The sequence below is a fragment of the Mus musculus genome, chromosome 19, assembly GCF_000001635.26.
Source record: "Mus musculus strain C57BL/6J chromosome 19, GRCm38.p6 C57BL/6J".
NCBI lineage: Eukaryota > Metazoa > Chordata > Mammalia > Rodentia > Muridae > Mus > Mus musculus.
Window position 1 is genome coordinate 47,093,369 of NC_000085.6, and position 11,523 is coordinate 47,104,891.

The 11,523-nt window shown below is 46.4% G+C and overlaps 1 protein-coding gene across 4 annotated transcripts in view; it reads left to right on the forward strand.

Moving 5' to 3' along the window:
• Positions 1 to 11,523, forward strand: part of Pdcd11 (programmed cell death 11) — a 40,412-nt gene that overhangs the window by 2,634 nt on the left and 26,255 nt on the right. For all 4 annotated transcript variants that reach the window (XR_003952752.1, XR_877666.2, XR_003952751.1 and 1 more), the window contains exons 3-12: positions 383 to 514; positions 1,840 to 2,007; positions 3,487 to 3,648; positions 4,753 to 4,876; positions 5,323 to 5,504; positions 7,695 to 7,802; positions 9,199 to 9,405; positions 10,384 to 10,508; positions 10,665 to 10,725; positions 11,288 to 11,434. Coding sequence is in view for 1 of the 4 variants with exons in the window: in NM_011053.2 (NP_035183.2) it covers positions 383 to 514; positions 1,840 to 2,007; positions 3,487 to 3,648; positions 4,753 to 4,876; positions 5,323 to 5,504; positions 7,695 to 7,802; positions 9,199 to 9,405; positions 10,384 to 10,508; positions 10,665 to 10,725; positions 11,288 to 11,434 (1,416 nt within the window). In the remaining 3 variants the exon portion in view is untranslated. The remainder of the gene's footprint in view (positions 1 to 382; positions 515 to 1,839; positions 2,008 to 3,486; positions 3,649 to 4,752; positions 4,877 to 5,322; positions 5,505 to 7,694; positions 7,803 to 9,198; positions 9,406 to 10,383; positions 10,509 to 10,664; positions 10,726 to 11,287; positions 11,435 to 11,523) is intronic.

Below are 11,523 nucleotides of genomic sequence, written 5' to 3' on the forward strand. Positions count from 1 at the left end.
TAAGGTTCAGGGAAGTAACAGATTTAGTTAAAACCACCAGGCTTGTTGTGGAAAAGCTTTGGCATTTGACATGAGCGTCTGTGTACCTATGTACACCTATGGCTTCCCAACTGGGGAACCCTGGTGTCCACCCTGCTCAACAAACAAGGACATAAGACATAAGAGGCGTTGGGAAGATGAAGGAGGCTCCTCAGATCATGGGCAGAGGGAACATTGGTGCCTGGATGCTAGGCTTGGGAGTGCAGCAGACATGAAAAGAACGGGGAGTGGCTTGGGAGAGTTTAGGATAACAGGAAAAGATAAGGACCCTATATGTGTGGGAATGGCTAAGGTTTCGGCTTCTCATGCTTTTGCATCTTTATGACTCTTTTTCTCCCTTTAGGTTTCCACAGAAGAAGGTCCCATTAAAAGGAAAAAGAGCCAGAAAGGGCCAGCAAAAACAAAAAAATTGAAAATTGAAAAGAGAAAATCCATCAAATCTATAAAAGAGAAGTTTGAAATTCTTAGTCTTGAGGTTCGTTAACATTTGCTTTCTCTTAACATATTCCTTAAGTTTGTGTGTGTTCTTCCCTCTTTTCTTCCTGCTTTGCCAGTATACACACACACAATTACATGGTTTTTGTGTATGTCTGTGGAGATTCGTGCAAATACTGAGAAATGAGCTTTGTTTCCTTTGATTGCTTACCAATGCCAATGCCTGGTGTCTTTTTTTCTGTTTGGGTTTTTTTGAGGTAAGATCCTAGGCTCTCTATGTAGTGAAGGCCCTCCACTTTCAAAGTATAGGGGTTACAGGCGTGTGCTGCTGTGTGTAGCCATCCTGGCTCTTTCCCCCCCCTACTCCAACCCTCTGTCTGCCCAAGTTTGAGCCTCAGCTTCACATAAACCGGAAGTGGTAGTGCGTGCCCGCAGTCCACTTAGGAGCTGGCCTTAGCAGGGTCAGAAGCTTAAGGTCTCCCATGAGTGCCAGCCTAGTCTGAGATACATAAGACTGTCGCAGTAAACAAAGCGGATCATGGGAATGCTTGAAGATGTGTGTGGTTTTGCTTGTGTTTTAGTAGAAATTAGGACTGACAGTAACTTTAGCAGTAATTCTAATCCTACTCATTTATTTATTTTTTGATTGTTTTTGGAGATAGGGTCTTACTTAGTATGTAGCCCTTGGCTAGTCTGGAATTCACTGTGTAGACCAGACTGGCCTTGAACTAAAAGATCTTCCTGTTTCTGCCTCTTGAGTACTGGTATTAAAGGTATGCCCACCATACCTGGCTTCTACTCATTCATTTTGTAGATATGAAATGATCTCAGATAACTGGTGTGGTTTTTATGATTCTTAAATTTTTATATTTGTTATCGCCCCTAACCCCAGCATATGTCCATTTTAAAATGGGAAAATAGCCAAATTATTCTGACAATAAAGATTGATTTGCCTGCAGAAGTATTTTCTCTTCTAATATGATATTTTTAATAATTTGTTTGACTTGGTGGCACATTAGAAAACTGGAGATTTCATGTACAAACGTGAGATCAAAGTACTGACAACAGAAAGCCCATTTGCCACTTGGTTGCGATCTCAGGGAGCTGTGTGGTCCAGGTGTTTAAATGAGGGTTGCTAGGATACAGTGGGCTAGACCTTCTCAAGCAGCCCAGCCTCTCATGCTGTTTCTCATCAAGATCTTTGATGGCATCTGCTAGGTGGCTTAAATGCCTGGATGGGAGGGAGATGGGATAGGTACATGTGCATAAGGGTTCCTTTCCTTTATAAAATCCCTTTACCATCCGTGTTGGGACCAGGAAGCCAGAGCCCTCTCTCTACCTTGCTGTGTATGTTCTCCTTCCTAGTCCCTATGTGAGGGGATGCGGATTTTGGGCTGTGTGAAGGAGGTGAGTGAGCTGGAGCTGGTGGTCAGCCTTCCCAACGGCCTCCAAGGGTTTGTGCAAGTGACCGAAGTCTGTGACGCCTACACTCAGAAGCTGAATGAGCAGGTGGCACAAGAAGAACCTCTGGAGGTGAGGGCTGTCGGGATGCAGCTAGCACTGGGGTTAGAGTAGACCCAAATGGATGTAGACTCGACACTTTGCCAGATGCTAAGAACGGAAAATACGTGTGCCTGAGGACATTGCTTTTTCAGTCTTTCCCATGTGTGGGCGTGCACATGCCATAGCATCCATGCGGAGCTCGTGTGGACATGTGGACACCTTGTGAAACTCAGATCTCTTTACCATGTGGACTCCTGGGGCCAACACAGATCCTCAGGCCTGGTTCAGCAAGCATCTTTACCTGCTGAACCATTGTGCTGGCCCAAGGGGTATATATATATATTTAAACAATACAGGCATTTTAAACAATACAGGGAACCTAGAACACCTCCATAAGGAAGGACTGTTGCAGCTGAGATCTGCGGGATGAGCAGCTCCCAATACAGACGGGAGGGAGATGAAGCACGCCAGGCTGTGGCAGAGAAGGCAGCGTTGCTAGCTTAGGAAGAGCAAGAGGAGAGCAAGGAAGGAGGAAGCTGTGTGGAAGCCGGGTTGTACGCAGCTTTAGATGCTGTATGGAAGGCTCACGGGAGTGGGTGACATAGACAGCAAAGCAAGTAATCTAAATGGCATGAGCCTGGATCACTTAGGAGGCTGCTGCTGTTAACCCAGGCACTGAGATCATGGCCACTTCCGACCAGGATTTAGCAGGCATTGAGGAGGTAAAGCCATTGCCTGATGGATGGTGTGACATGGGTAGTGAGGTACTGGAGACCAGTTGTCAGGTTTCTACTGTTTATGGTTTGATGGGAGAGATGGTTATTCTTTGGCTGATATGTTGAATTTGAGGTACACTTGAGTTATCCAGGGACAGGTGATTTCTGAGTCCGAGGAAGCCTTGGTTGGGAATGAGTTGAGTGGCGCTTGAAGAAGTTGTATGCAGAGATCAATTTAGAATGGAAAGAACCTGAAAGACTGAGTCTATAGTAAATGCTGAATTGCAGAGTCGGTGTCAGAGTCAGCAGGAGGGGCCAGCGGGATAGACAGGAAAACCGTTAACTTCACATGGGTGAGCTAGGGCCTAGCTCAGGGTTATGGGATGTGTTTATATAGCATGTGTGAGGCCTTGGATTCAGTCCACAGTACCATAAGGAAGAGTCATAAGAGGACTGCAGAATGGAGGTAGTGTCATATATAGCAGATAAAGGAGATTGAGAGGAGGAAGAAGAATTTCATAGGATGCCAATGAGGAGATGAAATAGACACAATAAATACAGATAACACTTGATCAACCATTGACGTCTACCTGTTTTATGGAATAATTTTAAGGCATATGCCTAAACTCAGGATTTTGGCTGAACTGTAGACATTTCCTCTCGAATAAGCTTACCCCATCTACCCTTGAGTTCTTTGGAGGTTTGAGCCTGAGAAGTTACTGAGTTGAGCAGTGGATTCTTGGTTTAGAGGAAGTATGTGTGTGCATCAGGTCTCTCTCGTTACGGTTATCAGGACCTGCTCCGCCTGCCTGAGCTCTTCTCCCCTGGAATGTTGGTGAGGTGTGTGGTGAGCAGCCTGGATGTCACAGAGAGTGGCAAGAAGAGCGTCAAGCTTTCTGTGAACCCCAAACGTGTCAACAAAGTGCTGAGTGCTGATGCCCTGAGGCCTGGCATGGTAAGTATCTGGAGTCTGCCCAGAAGAGGAGCATGTTGCGCCCTGCCCTGTGTGCTGTGGGCGTGGGGTGAGCCACCTTTTTCACTCTACTTAATAGCAGTTTAGGAGGTGCGTCTTTGTGGAGCAGCAGTCTGTTGGGTACTTAGTGGACACTGAGTGTGGAAGGAGGAAGGAAAAGTCTGTTTCCTTGGTAGCACAGTCAGGTGTCTGCAGGGAGCATCCATGGGCCTGGGAGATGGTGAGAGCTCCTCCTGCCCGTCCCTCACCAGTCCTTACAGAGTAAGCCTTTCCAGAACCCTGCCGTGTGAAACGGCGGCAATGCAGGGAAAGGGCAGCCAGAGCACTCAGCTGCCTTAATGCCCAGCTCTGGAGACTGCAGTGGACTTACTCCACTGAGACTCCAGATCTGCTAGGTATGACAGGAGCTGCGCTCAAGGGTTGGGGATTGACAGTCAGATGGGTTTTGAGGTTTGTGCTTAGAAGCACTGGGGCTCGGGAAGGCCTGGAAGTTTGATAGGATTTAGTTGGCTACAGGGAGAGTAAAGTTTAGTTGGCTACAGGGAGAGTAAAGGAAAGCATGCTGAAGCAAGTGGACGAGTGTGGGGAGCTTGCTCCGTGACAGTGCAGTGTCACTGTGTCTGTGCAGGTCTCACAGCAAACGTGGAGGCGGTAGACAGCCTCCCTTCTCCATTGGAGATCTCAGTGACCTCGCAGAGAGCGGCTGACATCAGAGCTGCATTGCTTGTCTTGTAGTGGACAAGAATGGCGGCTAAGAGGACCGTTCTGATTCTCCTGGTAGTCCTGGCTCAGGGCTTGACTCTGTGGAGCCAGGGAACCCATTGCTCTTTGTATAATATAAAGTATCTACGTGTCACTTCATACTTGAGCTGTATATAGTACCTCTCCTCTCTGGAAACAAACCCTTTAATCTGTGAGAGAGCTGATGTCTTCTCTTTCCTCCGGTCGGGAGCTGTGGTTACAGGATTGAGTGTCATGGTTAGTGAGCAGTATAGTTGTAACATTCCCATTTGTATGGTAGTGACATTTGTGGGTGTTCTGTTTACCTCTGACCTGAAACTTCTGGGAATGGTTTCCCTTCCCCAGCTGCTGACAGGCACAGTGTCAAGCCTGGAAGACCATGGCTACCTAGTGGACATTGGCGTTGGTGGGACCAGAGCTTTTCTGTCACTTAAGAAGGCACAAGAGTACATCCGGCAGAAGAACAAAGGTGAGGTGGTGTGTGGACGTGAGCTCCAGCATACAGAATTATATGTAAATGTTTACATTCCAGTGCCACTTGGATAAGTAGCAAGACAGCCTGGGGCCCTGAGGGCCGTTTGGCGTTGGCGAAGTCAGTGATAATACAGCTGATAGGAAAGAAGATGTGTGAAGGGACAGAGAGGGACAGAGTTTCTGTGTGGCCTGGCTTCAGTTTCCATCTCAGAGATCTGACTGAACTTGGATTCCCGGAACCTGTGACTGGCACTGCCGGCTAACTTGCTCATATTTTTTGAGATAGTTGAATTCTAGATCAGTTAGGTTAACATTCTCCTGGCATATGAGTATCAGATGCTCATTGGGTGGGTGGGCTATGGTTCTGTCCGGGTTTGCTTGGTTAAGGACCCTTCTCATAAAAGTATAATTTCCTCTTGGGTTGCTGGGCTGGGCTTGCAGGTGCTAAGTTCAAAGTCGGCCAGTACCTGACCTGTGTGGTTGAAGAGGTGAAAAGCAACGGAGGAGTTGTGAGTCTCTCTGTAGAGCACTCCGAGGTTTCCTCTGCCTTCGCAACTGAGGAGCAAAGCTGGAACCTGAATAACTTACTACCAGGGCTGCTGGTCAAAGCCCAGGTGCAGAAGGTAAGCCGCTCATTCTTACTGTTTTATAAGGGAGAGAGGGAGGAAGAGAGGGAGGGAAGGAGGGAGAGAGAGAGAGAGAGAGAGAGAGAGAGAGAGAGAGAGAGAGAGAGAGAGAGAAAGAGGATTTATTTGACTTGTGGAGCACACCTTTATTTGACATGTGGAGCACACCTTTAATCCCAGTACTCAGGAGGCAGCGGCAGGCAGATCTCTGAGTTGGAGGCCAGCCTGGTCTACAGAGTGAATTCCAGGACAGCCAGGGCTACACAGAGAAACCCTGTCTCTAAAAAAAACAAACAAAGCAATTTATTTTACTTGCAGTTACATGTTTGGGTGTGAGTATACATACGTGTGTTCCAGCAGTGCTTGTAGAGACCAGAGCCACTGGGTTTTCCTAGAGCTCAAGTTACAGGTGGTTGAGAGCCGCCTGATGTGGGTTCTGGAAACTACCGTCTGGTCCTTGGAAGACTGGTGCACACTATTGACCTATGTAATCACCTGTAAAATGTAATTTTTAACAACATAGTAATATGCCTACTAATAAAGCTACTATCATAGAGGTACCCAGTAGATCTTTCTGGTCATTGAGCACTTGGAATGTAGCCATGTTGATATGACAGTACTTTGGACAAAGTTATTTTATTTGTTTGTTTGTTTGTTTTAGATCACATAGTTCTGGCAGGCCGGGAACTTACTATTTAGACACCAGGCTGGCCTCCATCTCAGATCTTTCTGCCTTTCTCTTCCAAGTGCTGAGATAAAAAAGAGTATGCCACTATGCCCTACATAAACTGCTATTATATCAAATTTCTCTTTTTTTAAAAATACAATTAAATTTAAAAAAAAATTATACTTACGGAGCTAGAGAGAGAGCTCAGGCGTCAAGAATGCTTGTTGCTATTGCAGATGACCTGGGTTCAGTTCCTAGCACCCATATGATGCCTTATAGCTAGCCGTAACTCCACTTCGGGGATCTCACCCCCTTTCCTGATCTCCACAGGCACCAGACACGTGCATACACTGCAGTCAAAGCACTCAGACACATAAACTAAGTTCATCTAAAATAAAATTTCTTTTTAAAATTCCACTGATCAACCAACCAGACCCCCTAGAGTTCCCAGGGACTAAACCACCGACCAAAGAGTACACATGGAGGGACCCATGGCTTCATCCACATATGTAGCAGAGGATGGCTTTATCTGGCATCAGTGGAAGGGGAGACCCTTGGTACTGTGAAGGCTTGATGCCTCAGTGTAGGGGAATGTGAGGGCTGCGGGGTGGGAGTGGGTGGGTGGATGGGGGAACACCCTCATGAAATTGGGGGTTGGGGGAGGGGATAAAATTTGAAATGTAAATAAAGAAAATATCTAATTAAAAGAATTGCATTGAGAGAAAGTGTGTGTAAGCACACATATCCTGGTGCCCACGTGGAAGTTGGAGGCCAACTTGTGGGATTCAGTTTTCTTCAGTCATGCAGTTTCCAAAGGTCAGACTGAGGTTGTCAGGCATGGTAGCAAGCAGACTTTTAGGAAAGCTAAGGTTACCAATATGCTTATATATACTAATATTATATACGAGCACATACGTTGTTATTTGTTTGTAATTTGTATGTTTGATATAGGATCTCACTATTTAGATCAAGCGAGCCTCAAAGTCTTGGTCCTCTTGTCTTAGTGCCCCTGAAATTGGCTTTATAGTCATGGTCTGTCTTTTCTTCTTTTTCTTGCTTTAGTTTTTTTGAGGTAGGGTCTCCTTGTGTAGTCTTGACTGTCCTAGTACTCACTATGTAGAACCCCCTGGCCTTGAACTCCAGGATCTACCTGCCTCAGCCTTCAGAATGCTGAAATTAAGCCTGGCTTAATTCTCAAGCCTGGCCCTGGTCATGGTTGGTCTTTCTTTCTCTCATTTGGGTGTTGGGGATGCACTGTTTATCGTCTTGGGAAGCATCCTAGTGGATGTGAGTGGCATCTCATGGTGAGTTTGATTAGCGGTTTCCCAACAGTAAGTGATTCATTCTCTCCCATCTTCCCATTAGGTACTTCTCGCTGTCTGTTTGTGTAACTTCTTTGGAGAAATGTCTTCAAAGACTCTTTGCTTTTTAATAAAATTAAGTGATTCATACTGATAAAGCTATCGCATTATAGCCTCTCCATAGAATTCTTTTAGATAACTTGTTATGTTTACTTCTAGGTAACTCAGTTTGGACTCCAGCTAAATTTCCTTACGTTCTTCAAGGGCCTGGTTGACTTCATGCATCTGGAGCCCAAGAAAATGGGATCTTATTCTTCAAATCAAACGGTAAGAAACCTTCCAGCTAGCTTTTCTTGGTTCCTAGCTGTGTCTCGGGCAGCTGTTGGTGTCTAAGTCAGGGGAGGTCAGAGGACTGCATGTGTACAGTTCACAGTGAGATAAGGGGATGCTGAAAGGTGCAAGATATGGCCAGTGGCTGGACCGAGGTGAGAGAAGAACAGCCACAGAAGGCAGCTTTTGGCTTTTACTTTAAAGGATGAATGTTTACAGGAGAACACAGCTTTTTCAAGTAGAAAAATGTGGTTTAAAACAGTTTATGAGGCCAGACACAGGGCCTTATCCTGTGTCGCAGCACTCAGGAGACTGGCAGGACAATCAGCTCAGGTTAGAGGTCTCAGCCTGGTCAAGTTCAGGACAGTCTGAGCACGCACCCACACACACTTACACACACACACACACACACACACACACACACACACACACACACACCCCTACCCCTCACCTCATCCACTCTTCATCCCTGACCCCGAGAGGAAAGGCCCATGAAGGCTGCGTATAACTCATGGTAGAGTACTTACCTAGCATGGTTGAGTACTTACCTAGCATAGTTGAGTACTTACCTAGCATGGTAGAGTACTTACCTAGCATGGTAGAGTACTTACCTAGCATGGTTGAAGCCCTTGTTTTGGTTTTCCAGCACTCACCACCTCAGTATTCCATTTTAAAAAACGATTTGTTTTTAATTATGTGTGTGGCTTGGATTGCCTAAAGCCGGAGTTACAGGCGCTTATGAGCTAGGAACTGATCTTGGGTCCTTTGCAAACACAGAACATGTTCTTACCAGATGAACCAGTCTCCAGACCTCCCCCTCTCCCTTTTTTCCCTCTGTGATTCTGTAAGTAGTACGGTTTTGTTTTGTTTTGTTTTTGGTTTTTTGAGACAGGGTTTCTCTGTATAGCCCTGGCTGTCCTGGAACTCACTTTGTAGAGCAGGCTGGCCTTGAACTCAGAAATCCGCCTGCCTCTGCCACATACATACATACACACATACTTATAGAGAAAATAAATGTTCCTCCTGCTCTGGGCCAATATTGTTAATGTCATAGTGAACTTTCTAGTGCTGTTTTATGGCAGTTATATTTGTGTGAAGAGTTGACACAGTCTGCATGTTTTAACCTTGTTGGCCAGATGGATATTCAAGGTGTTTTGACGAATACTTAGTCAGACAGTCAGTCCCTCTGGGAACATTCGTTTGACTTTTCCTCACAGTTTGATTACAAGGCTGACATTGATGGTTCCTGAATATTTTAGTACTAGCCAGGTTAGCATGGGCGTTTGACCCTTAGAGGGTCTGCTCTCTGTTGTATTTTATGGATGCCTCCTGCTCTCTGTTGTGTTCTGTGGACGTCTCCTGCTCATCTGCTGGTTTTGCTTTTTTTGTCCAGGTAAAAGCCTGCATCCTCTGCGTCCATCCTCGCACCAGAGTTGTGCGACTGAGCCTGCGCCCCATCTTCCTGCATCCTGGGCGTCCACTCACCCGCATCTCTTACCAGCAGCTAGGGGCTGTGCTAGATGATGTCCCTGTTCAGGGTTTTTTTAAGAATGCGGGGGCCATCTTCAGGCTGAAGGATGGGGTACTGGCCTACGCCCGGGTAAGGAGGCTTCTTTGGTCAAGGGTCTCATCACTGGAAGGACTTTAGGGAAGATGGGTTCTTTTCTACTCTCTCTTGATAATAATTTCTTATTCTTAGCCTCCAGTGTAAAAGGCTGTCCACAAAGTCAGAACAATGTTTGTTTGTTGTTTCAGAATACGTAGCAGCTGTGTGCATGTGTGATACCTGGCCAGTGAGAAGAAAGGCTGGGAATGAAATAGGATCCAGACTAAGGCTCAGCAAAGCCTTTTGGTTGTTATTAAGATTTACATTTTTTAAATTATTGTATAAATGTGGTTTGTACGTTTGAGTACAGTGCCCATGGAGACTAGAGCAGGATGTCCTATCCTCTGCACCTGAAGTTACAGGAGGTTGCATGACACCCATGTTGGGTGCTGGGAACTGAACCCAGGTCTGGCGCAAGAGCAGCACACGCTTTCCTAGTCAGCATCCCTCCAGTACGAGCAAAGCTTCTGTTGAAGGGCTGGATGGAGAGTATGTTAGGTGATGTAGCCTATGCCAGCAACTCAGCCCTGCTGTATGAAAGCAGCCACAGCAGCATAAAGCAGCCGCAAGCAGCATGCACCTGTAGAGGCGTAATTACTGTCCAGTAAGGCTTGTTTATAAACGTAGGCACTGGCATGTGAATGTAGCTTATTGACTCACGCTCTGGGCTTCTTTGTGGGATTCTGTGTTAGCAAATGTAAGAGTTTTTAAATTTTTTAATGTGTGGGTATTTTGCTTACATGTCCATCTGTGGACCTACTGAGATTAGAGTTAGAGAAGGCCATGAGTCACCATGTGGTGCTAGGAATTAAATCTGGGTTGTCTAAAAGTGCAGCCAGTGCTTCTAACCACTGATCCACCTCTCCATCTCACAGGGTGCTATTTCTATAGTAGATGATGGATGATCAGCTCAGTGTGCTTTGAACTCTGTGCAGAGCCATGTTTTGACTTCACTTATTTGGTATTCTGTAGGTCAGCCATCTCTCTGATTCTAAGAAAGCATTCAACGCTGAGGCCTTCAAACCGGGGAGCACTCACAAGTGTAGAATCATTGACTACAGCCAGATGGATGAGCTGGCCTTGCTCTCTCTGCGGAAGTGAGTGCCATTAGCACACACGTGCATATGCATTTCTCCTGTCCCCTGACCTGCGGGGTGAGGTTATGCTTTCTTGATGGCATGATTGTGGAGGTCCTAAATTTCAGGCAACCCCTTCCGTAGACTTTGTAGTCATATATTTTTCTTTTGTTCCAGATCAATTATTGCAGCTCCATTCCTTAGATATCATGACATCAAAATAGGGACAGTAGTAAAGGTAAGAACTGCAGCAGCCCATGGAGCCTCCCCCACCCTCAGGGATCCTTAGTTAAACACGTTAGCTGTCAGCTCACTAGTTCTCTTGTTAGCTCATGTGAAGCCCCAAAACTGAAATCTCTGCTCTTCCCTTGGGTGACTTAAGTTAATTTCAAAGTCAAGTCTTACAAGCCCCACCCAAAAAAGGTAGTGGGGTCACAAGTCCTGGGGTTCGGGATCTGGTGGCAGCTGTTAGAGCAAATTGAAAGTTAGTTGTTTGATGTTAGTCAGAGTCAGGTCAGTTTCCGCTCCTCCCGCATGGGCAGTAGCTGAGCAGTTCCTTTTTAGGTGGAGTTCCTGCCTTGAGAGTGACAGTCCCTTCTAGAGAGTTCCTTCACAGAGGATGGGGGCATGCTTAGGCAGGAAGCATGAAAGGCTTCACACATAGCCAGGCTACGTCTGGGTTGGTGGCACGGAGTGGCTTTCCCACATGAGATCATGGGCACGGAAACAGGCAGGACAACTCTAGTAAGAGAAAGTATTGTTCCTGCTGTATCGTGACGTCTTTTCTTTGGACTCCATAGGGCACAGTGCTGGCCATAAAGCCATTTGGGATCCTGGTGAAGGTGGGTGAGCAGATAAAAGGCCTGGTGCCCTCCATGCACCTGGCTGACATCATGATGAAGAACCCAGAGAAGAAGTACAGCCCAGGGGATGAGGTCAAGTGCAGGGTGAGGCCCTGGCGCGGTCCTTGTGGGGGTGCTGGGGAGAGGGGTTCTCGGCTGGAGTGCCTGCCTTTTCCTGTGAAATTCATGTGTAC